The sequence below is a fragment of the Schistocerca americana genome, chromosome 7 (assembly GCF_021461395.2).
Source record: "Schistocerca americana isolate TAMUIC-IGC-003095 chromosome 7, iqSchAmer2.1, whole genome shotgun sequence".
NCBI classification, from domain to species: Eukaryota; Metazoa; Arthropoda; class Insecta; order Orthoptera; family Acrididae; genus Schistocerca; species Schistocerca americana.
This window is the reverse complement of record NC_060125.1, coordinates 597483967-597497063: the sequence shown is the minus strand read 5'-3', so window position 1 is coordinate 597497063 and position 13097 is coordinate 597483967. Positions and strand designations below refer to the sequence as shown.

At 41.0% G+C, this 13097-nt stretch overlaps 1 protein-coding gene across 1 annotated transcript in view; it reads right to left on the bottom strand.

Moving 5' to 3' along the window:
• The window catches only part of LOC124622652, a 97290-nt gene that overhangs the window by 48829 nt on the left and 35364 nt on the right, over positions 1-13097 (bottom strand). The window contains exon 3 of the mRNA XM_047148430.1: positions 6965-7072. Coding sequence (XP_047004386.1) covers positions 6965-7072 — 108 coding nt within the window. The remainder of the gene's footprint in view (positions 1-6964; positions 7073-13097) is intronic.

The window sequence follows — 13097 nt, the reverse complement described above, 5'->3', positions numbered from 1 at the left end:
TGAAATCAAGCATGTTGTGTTCAGCTGGACATTGTATCACAGGATGGTCTACTTTTCTTTTGGACACAGTTTGGTGGTGGTCGTTCTTCCTGGTGGACAGCTGGTTGGTAGTCATACCAATACAAAAAGCTGGTGTGCAACATTGCTTTCACAGTGGCCTGACCTATGATGGGGTAAGACAAACCTGTGTCAGGACTGGAATAGGAAGTGCTTGGTGGGTGGATTGACCAAGTATGCACCTGGATCTTCCACAGGGATATGATACTTGTGGCAAGGGATTGGGATTGGGAGTTGCATGTGGATGGACTAGAATGTTGTGGTAATGGGGAGTGGGGGTGGAGAAAATTATGGGACACCATTAAGGAGGGGTGGGAAAGATTTTCGGTAGGATGTGCCTCATTCCAGGGCAGGATGACAGGTAATTAAAGCCCTGGCAAAGGATGTGGTTCAGTTGCTCCAGTACAGAGTGGTGTTGGGTAATGAAGGAGGAATTTGTCTATGGGTGGCTTTTGGGAGTGGTGAAAGGGTTGGGGGTGTATGTGGAAATGGCACAGGAAATCTATTTGTGGACTATGCTCAGGGCATACTGTCTGTCTGTGGAGGCCTAGGTGAGACCCTCAGTATACTGGAAGGGGAGTTCTTATCACTGCAGATACACTGGCCACAGGTGGCAAGGATGTACAGGAGGGATTTTTTGATGTGTAAGGGATGGTTTCCATCAAAATGTAGGTACTGTTGGTGGTTAGTGGGTTTGAATTGGACAGAAATGTGGATGGAGCCATCAGAGAAGAGGTGGTCAATATCTAGAAAGGTGTCACACTAGGTTGGAGAGGACCATGTGGGCTTTGAGTCCAAATCATGAAGATATCATCAATGAACCTGAACCAGACCAGTCATTTGGGGTTTTGGGAAGCAAGGAAGGCTTCCTCCAGAAGGACCCATAAACAGGTGGGCACAGGAGGGTGCCATGCGGGTTTCCAAGGCTGTGCTGTGGATTTGTTTGTATATCTTCCCTTCAGAGGAATAGTAGTTACGTGTCAGAGTAAAGTTGGATAGGAGAATGAGGAATGAGACAGTGGGTTTGGAGGTAAAAGGACATTAGGAAAGGTAGTGTTCAATTGCGGCAAGACCATGGGCATGAGGGATGTTGATGCACAGGAAAGGGATATCGACAGTGACCATTAAGAAACAAAGGGAGGTAAAGTCATGGGGTTGTTGGAGAGTCAGTGGAGGAAGTGTTTGATATCTTTGATGTGGGAGGCTAGATTATGTGCAGTTGGTTGGAGGTGTTGGTCAATGAGGGCCTAAATCCTTTCAGTGGGGCCACAGTAACCAGCTACAATGGGGTACCCATGATAGTTAAGATTGTGAATTTTGGGGAGCATATGGAAAGTGGATGTAGTGGGTGTCACAGGTATAGAAGGTAAATTGATTCAGGGGAGAAGTTCTGGGAAGGACCTAAGACTTTAAGCAGGGATTTGAGGTTATGTTGAACCCTTTGGATGGGATCATTCTGTCAGTGTTTATAGGTAGATGGGTCAGACAATTGGTAGAGGCTTTCTGACCAGTAATCACTATGACTCTTCATGACAGTGGTGGAGCCTTTCTCTCCAGGGAGGATGGTTAGGTCAGGATCTGCTTTAAGATTGTGTATGGCTGCCCTTTCTTCTGCTGAAAGGTCGATGTTCTTAGGAAGGGACCTGGCAAAGGATGGTGAAGCCAAGATGGAGGCAAGGAATTCCTGGAAGATAATCAGAAGGTGGTTAGGTGGGAGGGGATGAGGTTGGATGGTGGTATGAACTGGAAGAGGCAGAGTTCAATGTTGGAAATAGGTTGGTTTTGGTTGGAGGGATTTGAGGCAAAGAAGTGCTTCCATTGCAGGTATCAGGAGAAGGAGAATAGGTCTGATTAATCCAACATGGTTAAATTTGGGTGTAAGGCTACAGGTGAGGCCTTTGAATAGGACTGAAACTTCAGTGGGGCTGAGGATTTTGGTGGAATGGTTAACAACAGTGTTCTATGATTGTTTAGGCTCTGGATTTGAAGTGTTGGTAGGGAGTTTTATGGGACGTGGCAAGTTGAAAAGGTCCATTAGGCGGGGTCTGGGTGCTATGATGTATTGAAGAGGAGGAAAACTGTGGATGGGATAGGGTAAGAATAATGGTGCCCATGGCATTAGTAGGATGATGGTAGCTTGGATAACTTCATTTGTCCATTTACTATGACACTTCCCACTTCCCAATACCATCATTGCCACAACAAATCTGGATACCCTATTTTAGCTGGTTATTGTGCTCCCACTGAAAGAATATCAGGCCTCACTGACACATCCAATCAATTGCCTGTAATCTAACCTATCACATCAAAGATAGCAACCACTTCCTTCACCAACTATCCACCATTGCCACTCTTTTACCTGCTGGTTCCCTAATGGTCACTTTTGACACCACTTTCCTATACACCAACATCCCTCTTGCCCATGATCTTGCCACAGCTGAATACTACCTTTCCCAACATCCTTCAGACTCCTAACCCACCATCTCCTTCTTATAACCAACTTTATCCTTAACACATAACTACTTCTCCTTTAAAGGGAAGGTATACAAACGAATCTGCAGCACAGTCATGGGCACATGCATGGCAACCTCATATGCCAACCTGTTTATTGGCCATCTAGAGGAAACATTCCTAGCCTTCCAATAACCCAAAGCCCTGATATGATTCAGGTTAATTAATTATATCTTCATGATCTGGACTCAGGGCAAGACAATGTATTCTCATTTCTTCACAACCTTCTCTTCTCCCCCATCTGCTTCACCTGGTCCTCCTCAACCAGCATGCCATCCTCCTAGACAATGACACTCTCTTCTCTGAAGACTCCATCCAGACCTCTATGTAGATCAAATACAGTAACCACCAACAGTACCCACGTTTTGGCAGATGCCATTCTTTTCACATCAATAAAATCACTCTGTACAACCTTGCCACCTGGGGACAGAGTATCTGCAGTGATAAGAACTCCCTTTCCCAATATGCTGAGGGTCCCACCAGGGCCTTCATGGACAGACACTTTCCCCAGGGCATAGTCAACAAATAGATTTCCATTGCTATTTCCTGATACACCCCCAATCCTCCCACCACTCCCAAAAGCATCTACAAGAAAATGCCCCCTTCATTACCCAACACCACTCTGGACTGAAACACCTGAACTACGTCCTTTGCCAGGGCTTTGATTACCTATCTTCCTGTCCTAAAGTAAGTGACTTCCTACCCAATATCTTCCCATCACTCCTGAAGTGGTGTCATGTTGCTCACCCAATCTTGACAATATCCTAGTCCACTCATATGCCAATCCCACCCCCTCGCCGCAGGTATCATATCCTATTCCAGTCCCAACACATGCTTATCTTACCAAATCAATGGCCAGGTCACCTATAAAACCAGTCATGTTGTATACCACTTCCAATGCAACTGTTGTACAGCTTTTCATATTGGTATGACTACCAACCATCTGTCCACCAGAATGAACGGCCACTCCCAAACTGTGGCCAGGAGCAAATTAGACCACCCTGTGGTTCAAGGTGCAGCTGAACACAACATGCTTGATTTCAATGGCTGCTTCACAACCCAAGCCATCTGGGTCCTCCCCTCTGAAACCAGATTTTCTGAACTGTGCAGATGGGGGTTATCCTCACAACACATTCTCTGTTCCCAAAATTATCCTGGCCTTTACCTACAGTAACCTACTGTCCACACATCCTCCACCCACCAGTTTCCGTTCTCTCGTCCTATTACCAACCCCCTTTCCACATTCCCTAATCCTCTGTGCCACTCTGACAGTATACTCATCCATCCTTTCCTGTTCCTTGCTCATCTTCTTTATCGCTCCTCTCCTTTTTCATTCTCCATTTTGCTCCTTGTGTGACCTACTTCTCGATGCTGCACCTGGCAGTCTCTAGTATGTGCCTGCCTGCCAGACAGTTCTCTTCCCCCCACCTGTACCCTGCTATCCCTCCCCGTTCCCCACCCTGCTACAGATTGCTATTCATGTGACACTCGCATTCTGGTGATAGCTGCTGGTGATAGTGACCATGTGTCTGTGATGTTTGCTTGCTTGTGTGAATGTGTGTGTATTTTCTTTGCTGAAGGAAGCTTTGGCCAAAAGCTGTGTTGTGTAACAGTCTTTTCACTGTGCCTGTCTGCAGCTGATGTGCTGAAGTATTATTGGCTGTCATTAATAGTGTTTTTTCCACAGTAATGTTGAAATTTTCATTATCCTGTGATTTATATTGCTGATCAATAATTGATGCTTGAGCCTTTATTTTGAGCTTCTGGATTCTTTCACTTATATTCTGGTGGTTCTGTATCAGATGAAGAGGAACGTCTCTTTTTATGTTCAGGGTAGCTTTTCTTAATGTGGCCTGTAGCTTTATAGTTAGAGCAAATTATATCGTCCAATGATATATAGTCTGTGAAAATAGTTACCTTTAATGAAATCTGCATTTTGGATAACTCTATACTAAAATCTTAAATGATACATTGTGCACTACATTGAAAACATTTTATGTGAGCACATCTAGGTATGGTTGATAATTATGAATTTTTGTTTAGAGAGTTCTGAAATAGATCTACAGATTTGAGCAAAATTCCAGCTATTCATTAATGCTGTAGAAGCTGCTGTTTATTAGTAGATTTGGACTCTTCTTTAGAGAGTGCCATGTGCCCCTGCCTCCCACACACATGCACACACACATTCCAGACACTTGTCATTTAAATATTTCAACCCATGCAATCTCTAAGATAGATATGCAAGTCCAAGCATGTCAGATTGCAAGTGTACAAATGTGTAAATTACTTAATGACATGTTTATTTACTTAGCACCCATATTATCACATTCATGATGTTGGACTTGTCAAAGTACAGACAGTATGAAATATTACATATTTACATCATGTACAAAATCTTATCATTGGTATCAACACATCTTTATAACAAAAACATTATTCTGCTTATGTAGGCTACATACAGATAGAAGAAAAGCTTGCGAAACCCCTTGGCTGATTTTACTAAAACTATTAAATACCAGTACTTTAGTTAACTAGGCGTAGTAACATTCAGCACAAAAGCTAGGTGCATAATTGCATACATACATGGATGAAAGAAGTTTGGTTTTATCTAGGTATGGTTGATAATTATGAATTTTTGTTTAGAGAGTTCTGAAATAGATCTACAGATTTGAGCAAAATTCCAGCTATTCATTAATGCTGTAGAACCTGCTGTTTATTAGTAGATTTTTTAGTTATTTTTTAATGTATTACTGTTTGATATTTTTTTATGCTATCTGGCAATGCACTGTACAGAATTTTTGGTTTGTAAACAGCACTGTCCTGATATTTTGATTTTATGTGCACATCCCTATGATAGTCATCCCTGTTCCTTGTTTGATAATGGTGGATCTCACTATTCAAAGGTGAAACTTGATGGTTTTAATCAAGCATATGCTTTCAAATATAAATATAGATGGTAAAGTCATGATTTATAATTTCTTAAACATACCTCTACATGGTACTCGGTAAGCAACATCACTTATTAATCTTAAAGCTTTCTTTTGGAGCTTAAAAGACTGCTTTGCAAAAGAGGTATTTCCCCAGAACACTATTCCATACTTCAGTAGACAATGCACATGTGCATAATAAGCACTTAACACTGTTTCGGTATTGCAGCAATCTTTAAGCTCTCCTAATATGTAACAGTACTTGCTTAATTTTTTGTTAAGCATTTCTACATGTTTTCCCATCTTAGATACTCATCCACCCATAATCCTAAAAAATTTATGTGATTCTTTTGCTGAATTTGGCTATTCGATAATGTGAATTTTACATTTGTCCTATCGCTCCATACAGTTTTCTTGTCATTGACAACTAGACAGTTATCTTTAAACCATTTTTCTGCCACTTTTACTGTTTTGTTGATTTTTTGCTGCATCTCATAGTCATTCTTCCCTTTCATAATGAAGCTGGTATCATCAGCAAATAATATTGTCTCAGCTGTTGAAAACTGTTGAGGTAGGTCATTAATAAATATCAAGAATAACAATAGTCTCAATACCGAGCCCTGGGGCACACCATAATTAACTTTTTTTACCGAGCAAGGTGGCGCAGTGGTTAAACACTGGACTCGCATTCGGAAGGATGACGGTTCAATCCTGCATCTGGCCAACTTGATTTAGGTTTTCCACGATTTCCCTAAATCGCTCCAGGCAAATGCCGGGATGGTTCCTTTCAAAGAGCATGGCCGACTTCCTTCCCCGTCCTTCCCTAATCCGATGAGACCGATGACCTTGCTGTCTGGTCAAAAACAACCCAATTAACTTTTTTATATTCAGATTGGTGCGAATATCCATCCTGAGAAATTTGTACCCTTTGTTTCCTTTCAGTTAAATATGACTTGAACCACTTGTGGGAAATACCATGGACACCATAATTATCCAGTTTTAACAGCAGTAGATTATGATTTATAAGATCGAACATATTGGAGAGGTCCATAAACAACACACAGATCAGTTCCTTGTTGTCAATAGCTTTGTAAACAAGTTTTAGTAAACTGAAGAGAGTTGTTTGTGTAGATTTGCCTTTTCTGAAACCATTCTGTGCATTTACAAGAATGTAACATGTTTCATTAATTTGTAATTTCATGGTATTTAATGTTCACACAGTCAGCCAATACAGATACAGAATTTTGCCACTCAAATTGCTGCAGCCTGGTACTGTGTTATATTGAAAGTTAATATCTGTGTGAACAGTACTATTATATGGAGCATGTATAAAAATTTTTTTGACTTTTTCTATCAAAATAAATAACACTAAAAAATAGTGAATAAACATTACATAATATGCTATCTTTTCACATGTTAATCAATATGTATTCCAGGTTGAGCAAATGGTTTTATGTTTTTAAACTTACCTGAACTGTAGGATTCTGCAGGATCCATGGCAGCAGAGAATCTTGATGTTTTTTTCCTTGCTTCCCAGTATTTTTGGGTGCTCCTTGTTGGATGAAGAAATTGCTGATCTGTTAATGAATGTTGCTTTAAGTGACTTACTTTCATTTGTGGTAGCATCGTTTGCAGATTATGATATGAAGCTAAATAATCACTGTGCATAATGAGGGCTGATAAAAGAACAATCTGAATTTGAGAAGATTTTAAAATCTGCTCTGAATTTGTGAACAACATTTTCTTTGTTTCTTCCATATTACTTAACAATCAGATTTTTGATGAAGTATTAACCATTACACATCTGTCATTTATCTGATTCTTATGGCCTTTCTATATCTGATCAGTTGCATCCACAGTCTTTAATGTCCCCTCTTATATCATGACATAGATTGACACTTTCTGTTTAAATCACTTATTTCATTAATAAATTGTTGATGGTGTACAGCAACCAGCCACACATTGGTTTTAGGTTATTTTTATTAAAAAAGCATTTTGAATAAAGTAGCCTAAAACCAATGTGTGGCTGCTTGCTGTATACCATCGTAACACTTTATTTCATATAACAGCCATGGTCTCCAAGCATGTCTTTATCTGACAAAATAGCATTAACTTATATCTTTATTTAATACTAGAAATTACAGGATGAAAACAACAAACAAAATAAGGAAAGGCAGCCACTCATCAGAAGTTGAGTGATGTGTGGGACATAGGCACAAATAATGGCATAAAGACAACACTAGATTTCACTTATAATCATATGCAGAAAGTGACACTAGTAAATTCACAAAGTGTGAAAAAGGTAAGATAAAGACAGAAACATTTTACAAAAATAACTGCGTTTCTCTAAATATATTAAGGTACTCATTAGTATCATTTAAAAATACAGAAAAGGAGACATGTTATTGCTATCTCATAAGCAAAATTGTCAGTTGCTGTTTCTGCCTTAAACTTCTCCTCCTTTACAGCACTAACAAATAGAAAAAAAAGAGACACTGACTTATTTGTAAACTATTACAAGTTATTATGTGTATGCCATGATGAATTACTAGATACTGTACCAATGAACCTGATATAAACTACTGGCCTTTAAAATTGCTACACCACGAAGATGACGTGCTACAGACACAAAATTTAACTGACAGGATGAAGATGCTGTGATATGCAAATGATTAGCTTTTCAGAGCATTCACACAAGGTTGGCACCAGTGGCGACACCTACAACATGCTGACATGAGGAAAGTTTCCAACACATTTCTCATACACAAACAGCAGTTGACCAGCGTTGCCTGGTGAAACATTGTTGTGATGCCTTGTGTAAGGAGGAGAAATGCATACCATCACATTTCTGACTTTGATAAAGGTTGGATTGTAGACTATCGCGATTGCGGTTTATTGTATCGCGACATTGCTGCTCGCGTTGGTTGAGATCCAATGACTGTTAGCAGAATATGGAATCGGTGGGTTCAGGAGGGTAATACGGAATGCCGTGCTGGATCCCAATGGCCTCATATCACTAGCAGTCGAGATGACAGGCATCTTATCTGCATGGCTGTAACGGATCGTGCAGCCACGTCTTGATCCCTGAGTCAACAGATGGGGATGTTTGCAAGACAACAACCATCTGCACGAACAGTTTGACGACATTTGCAGCAGCATGGACTATCAGCTCGGAGACCATGGTTGTGATTACCCTTGACGCTGCATCACAGACAGGAGCACCTGAGATGGTGTGCTCAATCACGAAACCGAGTGCACGAATGGCAAAACATCATTTTTTCAGATGAATCCAGGTTCGGTTTACAGCATCATGATGGTCGCATCTGTGTCTGGCGACATCGCGGTGAATGCACATTGGAAGCATGTATTCGTCATCGTCTTTCTGGCATATCACCTGGCATGATGGTATGGGGTGCCATTGGTTACATGTCTCGGTCACCTCTTGTTCACACTGACGTCACTTTGAATAGCGGACATTACTTTTCAGATGTGTTACGATCCGTGGCTCTACCCTTCATTAGATCCCTGCGAAACCCTACATTTCAGTAGGATAATGCACGACTGCATGTTGCAGGTCCTGTACAGACCTTTCTGGATACAGAAAATGTTCAAATGCTGCCCTGGCCAGCACATTCTCCAGATCTCTCACCAATTGAAAACGTCTGGTCAATGGTGGCCGAGCAACTGGCTCATCACAATACACCAGTTATTACTCTTGATGAACTGTGGTATCGTGTTAAAGCTGCATGGGCAGCTGTATCTGTATACGCCATCCAAGCTCTGTTTGACTCAATGCCCAGGTGTATCAAGGCCGTTATTACAGCCAGAGGTGGTTGTTCTGGGTACTGATTTCTCAGGATCTACGCACCCAAATTGCATGAAAATATAATCACGTGTCAGTTGTAGTATAATATATTTGTCCAATGAATACCCATTTATCATCTGCATTTCTTCTTGGTGTAGCAATTTTAATGGCCAGTAGTGTATGTTTTTTCAAACAATGGAAAACCCAGGATGGGATGTAACAATACCGGAGAAGGAAAGTTGCTACTCACCATATAGCGGAGATGCTGAGTCGCGATAGGCACAATAAAAAGATTCACACAATTAAAGCTTTTGGCCAGTAAGGCCTTTGTCAGCAGTAGACACACATACACACACGCACACACACACACTCACATAAACGCAACTTGCACACACATCTGCATTCTCAGAGAGCTGAGTGTTGCGTTTATGTGAGTGTGTGTGTGTGTGTGTGTGTGTGTGTGTGTGTGTTTGTGTGTGTGTGTGTGTGTGTATATGTGTGTGTGTATGTGTGTCTACTGCTGACAAAGGCCTTAATGGCCAAAAGCTTTAATTGTGTGAATCTTTTTATTGAGCCTATCGTGACTCAGCATCTCTGCTATATGGTGAGTAGCAACTTTCCTTTTCTGGTATTGATACATGTTTTTTGTTTGCTCCATCTATATCTGTATTTGACACTAAGCACTCTGAGTATAAAGACGCTTCATTTTACTATCAGAAGATAGCCTGAGAATACAGCTCCATGTTTTGATTGGATGTACAGATTTTTCAAGCTCTCACTCATATGGCAGGGGTGTCTCCCATGAAGTCTTTGCCAGAGAGGGAGAGAAAAAGGCAGAGAGAGTGGGAGAGAGAGAGAGAGAGAGAGAGAGAGAGAGAGAGAGAGAGAGAGAGAGAGAGAGAGAGAGAGAGAAAGGGAGGGAGGGAGAGAATTAATTCCACCAAACAAACAAATAGAAAACTTCTGTGACTAACCTGCCTTTTACTTCACTAAGGTTTATATTTGGAGTACACACACATCCTCTAAATTAAAATAAGCAATGGTTGTGCTCCAATGCGTACAAGAAACATATAGTAATGTAATGCTGCCAGCTGTGGTGAATTTTATAGATGTTTTCATTTACATTCTGGGCAGCTGGAGACTACATGACAACTTTGATTCCTGCTCATTTGCTCTTACTCTTTCTTCGAGTATCCTTTCATTTTTTTTCCTGTTGCCTCTCTTTTCCTTACAGACAACTTCTTACTGTTTTTGCCTGGAAATCTTTCGAAATTTAACACTTTCATTCTGAAAATAACTGTTTCTGCTGCTTCTTCTGCTTTCATGTTGTGCATTTCTAAATCTTTTTTAACTTCTTCGATCAAACCTATTTCCCCAGAGATACCTGAAGACCTATTTTGCCAGCTTATTGCCATTACTTCCATATAAATGTCCAAAAGATATAAGTCTGCATTTGTTAAAAGACTTCTCGCTGTATACCACAAGCTCAATGCTGTAATGCGTTATTTTTGCATTTTTATTTTAAACATTTTTTTTCAATATGATCTTCCACTTTTATGTTTCATTTAATTTATGGAAGATTTTTCTAATCTACTTTCTTGAATTATCTCTCCTAGTTACTTGAATTTTTGACCTCTATTTCACCAACGTCAATTTATAAAAATTATGGTGCAGTTTTTATAGTAATGATAAACTTGGTTTTCTCTGTAGAGATTCTTAAACCTGCTCTACTGGCTATCTGCTTCGAGAGATTGGCTTATATTTCTTCATCTTCTAGATTTTCAGATAGGCCAGCAAAATTGTCTGTAAATGCCAGGCAGTTTATGTCACTATACTATTTCTTTCTTACCACATTTATTGGTGATATTTGATTTTCTTTTGAGTTTTCATTCCAAATTCTTACCATTTTTTCTAATACACTGTTGAAGAGGACAGGAGGTTAGCTGTGACCATGTCCTACACCTGTATTTATTTTAAGGGGATTAATTCTAGAACTGAATAACAATATAAATTATGATAAATTGCAACTCACCGCATAGAGGAGGTGTTAAATGACATAAAGGCACTTTTAAAAGTAGAGTGTTGGAAAATATTAGATTTTGGACAAAGTCCTTCATCAGATGAGAAATAAACATACACACTCATACATGCACAACTCACACATGCAGCGCCACTGTCATCTCTGGGTGCCACTGCACCACATACATGTACAACTCACAAACGCATAGACACTGTCATCTCCGGGTGCTGCAGCACCACTGCAATGAATAGTGATCTCACCTGGAGTGGGTAGTGGTGGTACAGAAGAGACGTGGGGTGAGGTGGAGGAGGGACGGTAGGGTAGGGAGAAGGGGAGAGACACTGTAGTGCTGCCTGTGAGAGTGTGCAGAAATGTAGCAGGGACAGGAGGGGTGTACTGACAGGTGCACCATCGGGAGAGCTGTGCTGAGGAGTAAGAGAGATGCAGAGAGAGAGAGAGAGAGAGAGAGAGAGAGAGAGAGAGAGAGAGAAAAGGTTATGTATATGAGTTGAGGGGACAGAAGGCATTTGTGATGCTGAAATGTGAGCAAAGCTGATGGTGTTGGGAGGACTCCAGATGCCATATACTGTGAAGCAGTCACTTAAGTCAACCACATTGTGTTGCATGGCATGATCAGCAACTGGCTCATCCAGCTGTCTCTTGGGCAGTTTTTGGCAGTGACCATACATGAAGAAATCTTGTTAGTAGGCATGTGTGCATAAAGTACTGCACAGTGTTTACAACTAAGTTAATAGACTGCATGGCTGCTAAGTCACCCTGCCTTTGATGGGGTAGGTGTAAGCAACCATTAGTATACCAACTTTGCTGCAATCAGCCTGAGGCATTGTATGTGGCCATGACCACTAACAAGCTGTCTGTCCCTCCAAACTATGGCCAACAGACAACTATTTGTCCAGTTGCTGAGCATGCCATGCAACACAATGTGCTTGACTTAAATGACTGCTTCACAGTCCATGCCATCTGGTTTCCATCCACTGCCATCACCATCACCACCACCATGTTTCGGAGTTTGCAGGTGGGAATTCTTCCTGCAACACATACTTTATTCCCATAGTCTCCCCACCATCAACCTTCACTGGTCCCTGTTGCCCATCTGTTTCTATCCCATTCCCTGCTCCTTCTCCCTGTTTCTCTCTCCCCTCCCCCACCAAGCACAGCTTACCTTATGCTGTCCCTGTATTGTCTCTGCACACTTCCACAGGCAGCCCTGAAGCATCTTCACCTATCCAAACACTGCCATCTCTCTTCTCCCCACCCTACGCCTCTCCTATAAACCGCTACCAGCCACAGTAACTGGAAATGAAATTGGCAATACATATGTGAGTTGTGCTTGTATGAATGTTCCAACAGTCTACTTTGAAAAGTACCTGTCTGCTGCTCAATGGCTTCTCTGTGTGGTGACAAGCAAACTATACTAACTCATATTGTTATTCTTATAATAGAAAGAACATTACGGTTTAACATCCCTTTGACGTCAAGGTCATTAGGAGCAGAGAACAAGCTCAGCATTTTGCAAGAATGGGGAACCAGCCAGGAACCATTCTGGCATTTCTTTGGAGTGATTTAGAGAAATAATGGAAAACCTAAATCTGGATGGCCAGACACAGATTTGAGCTGTCATCCTACCGAATGCAAGTCCAGTGTGCCAATTACGGCAGTTTTTAGAGGAATTGGACATTTTTGAGAATGCCCCTGCAAGTATTACTTGGATTTGACCTGTTAATTCAGTTTTATTTTATTTATTTGTTCATCCACA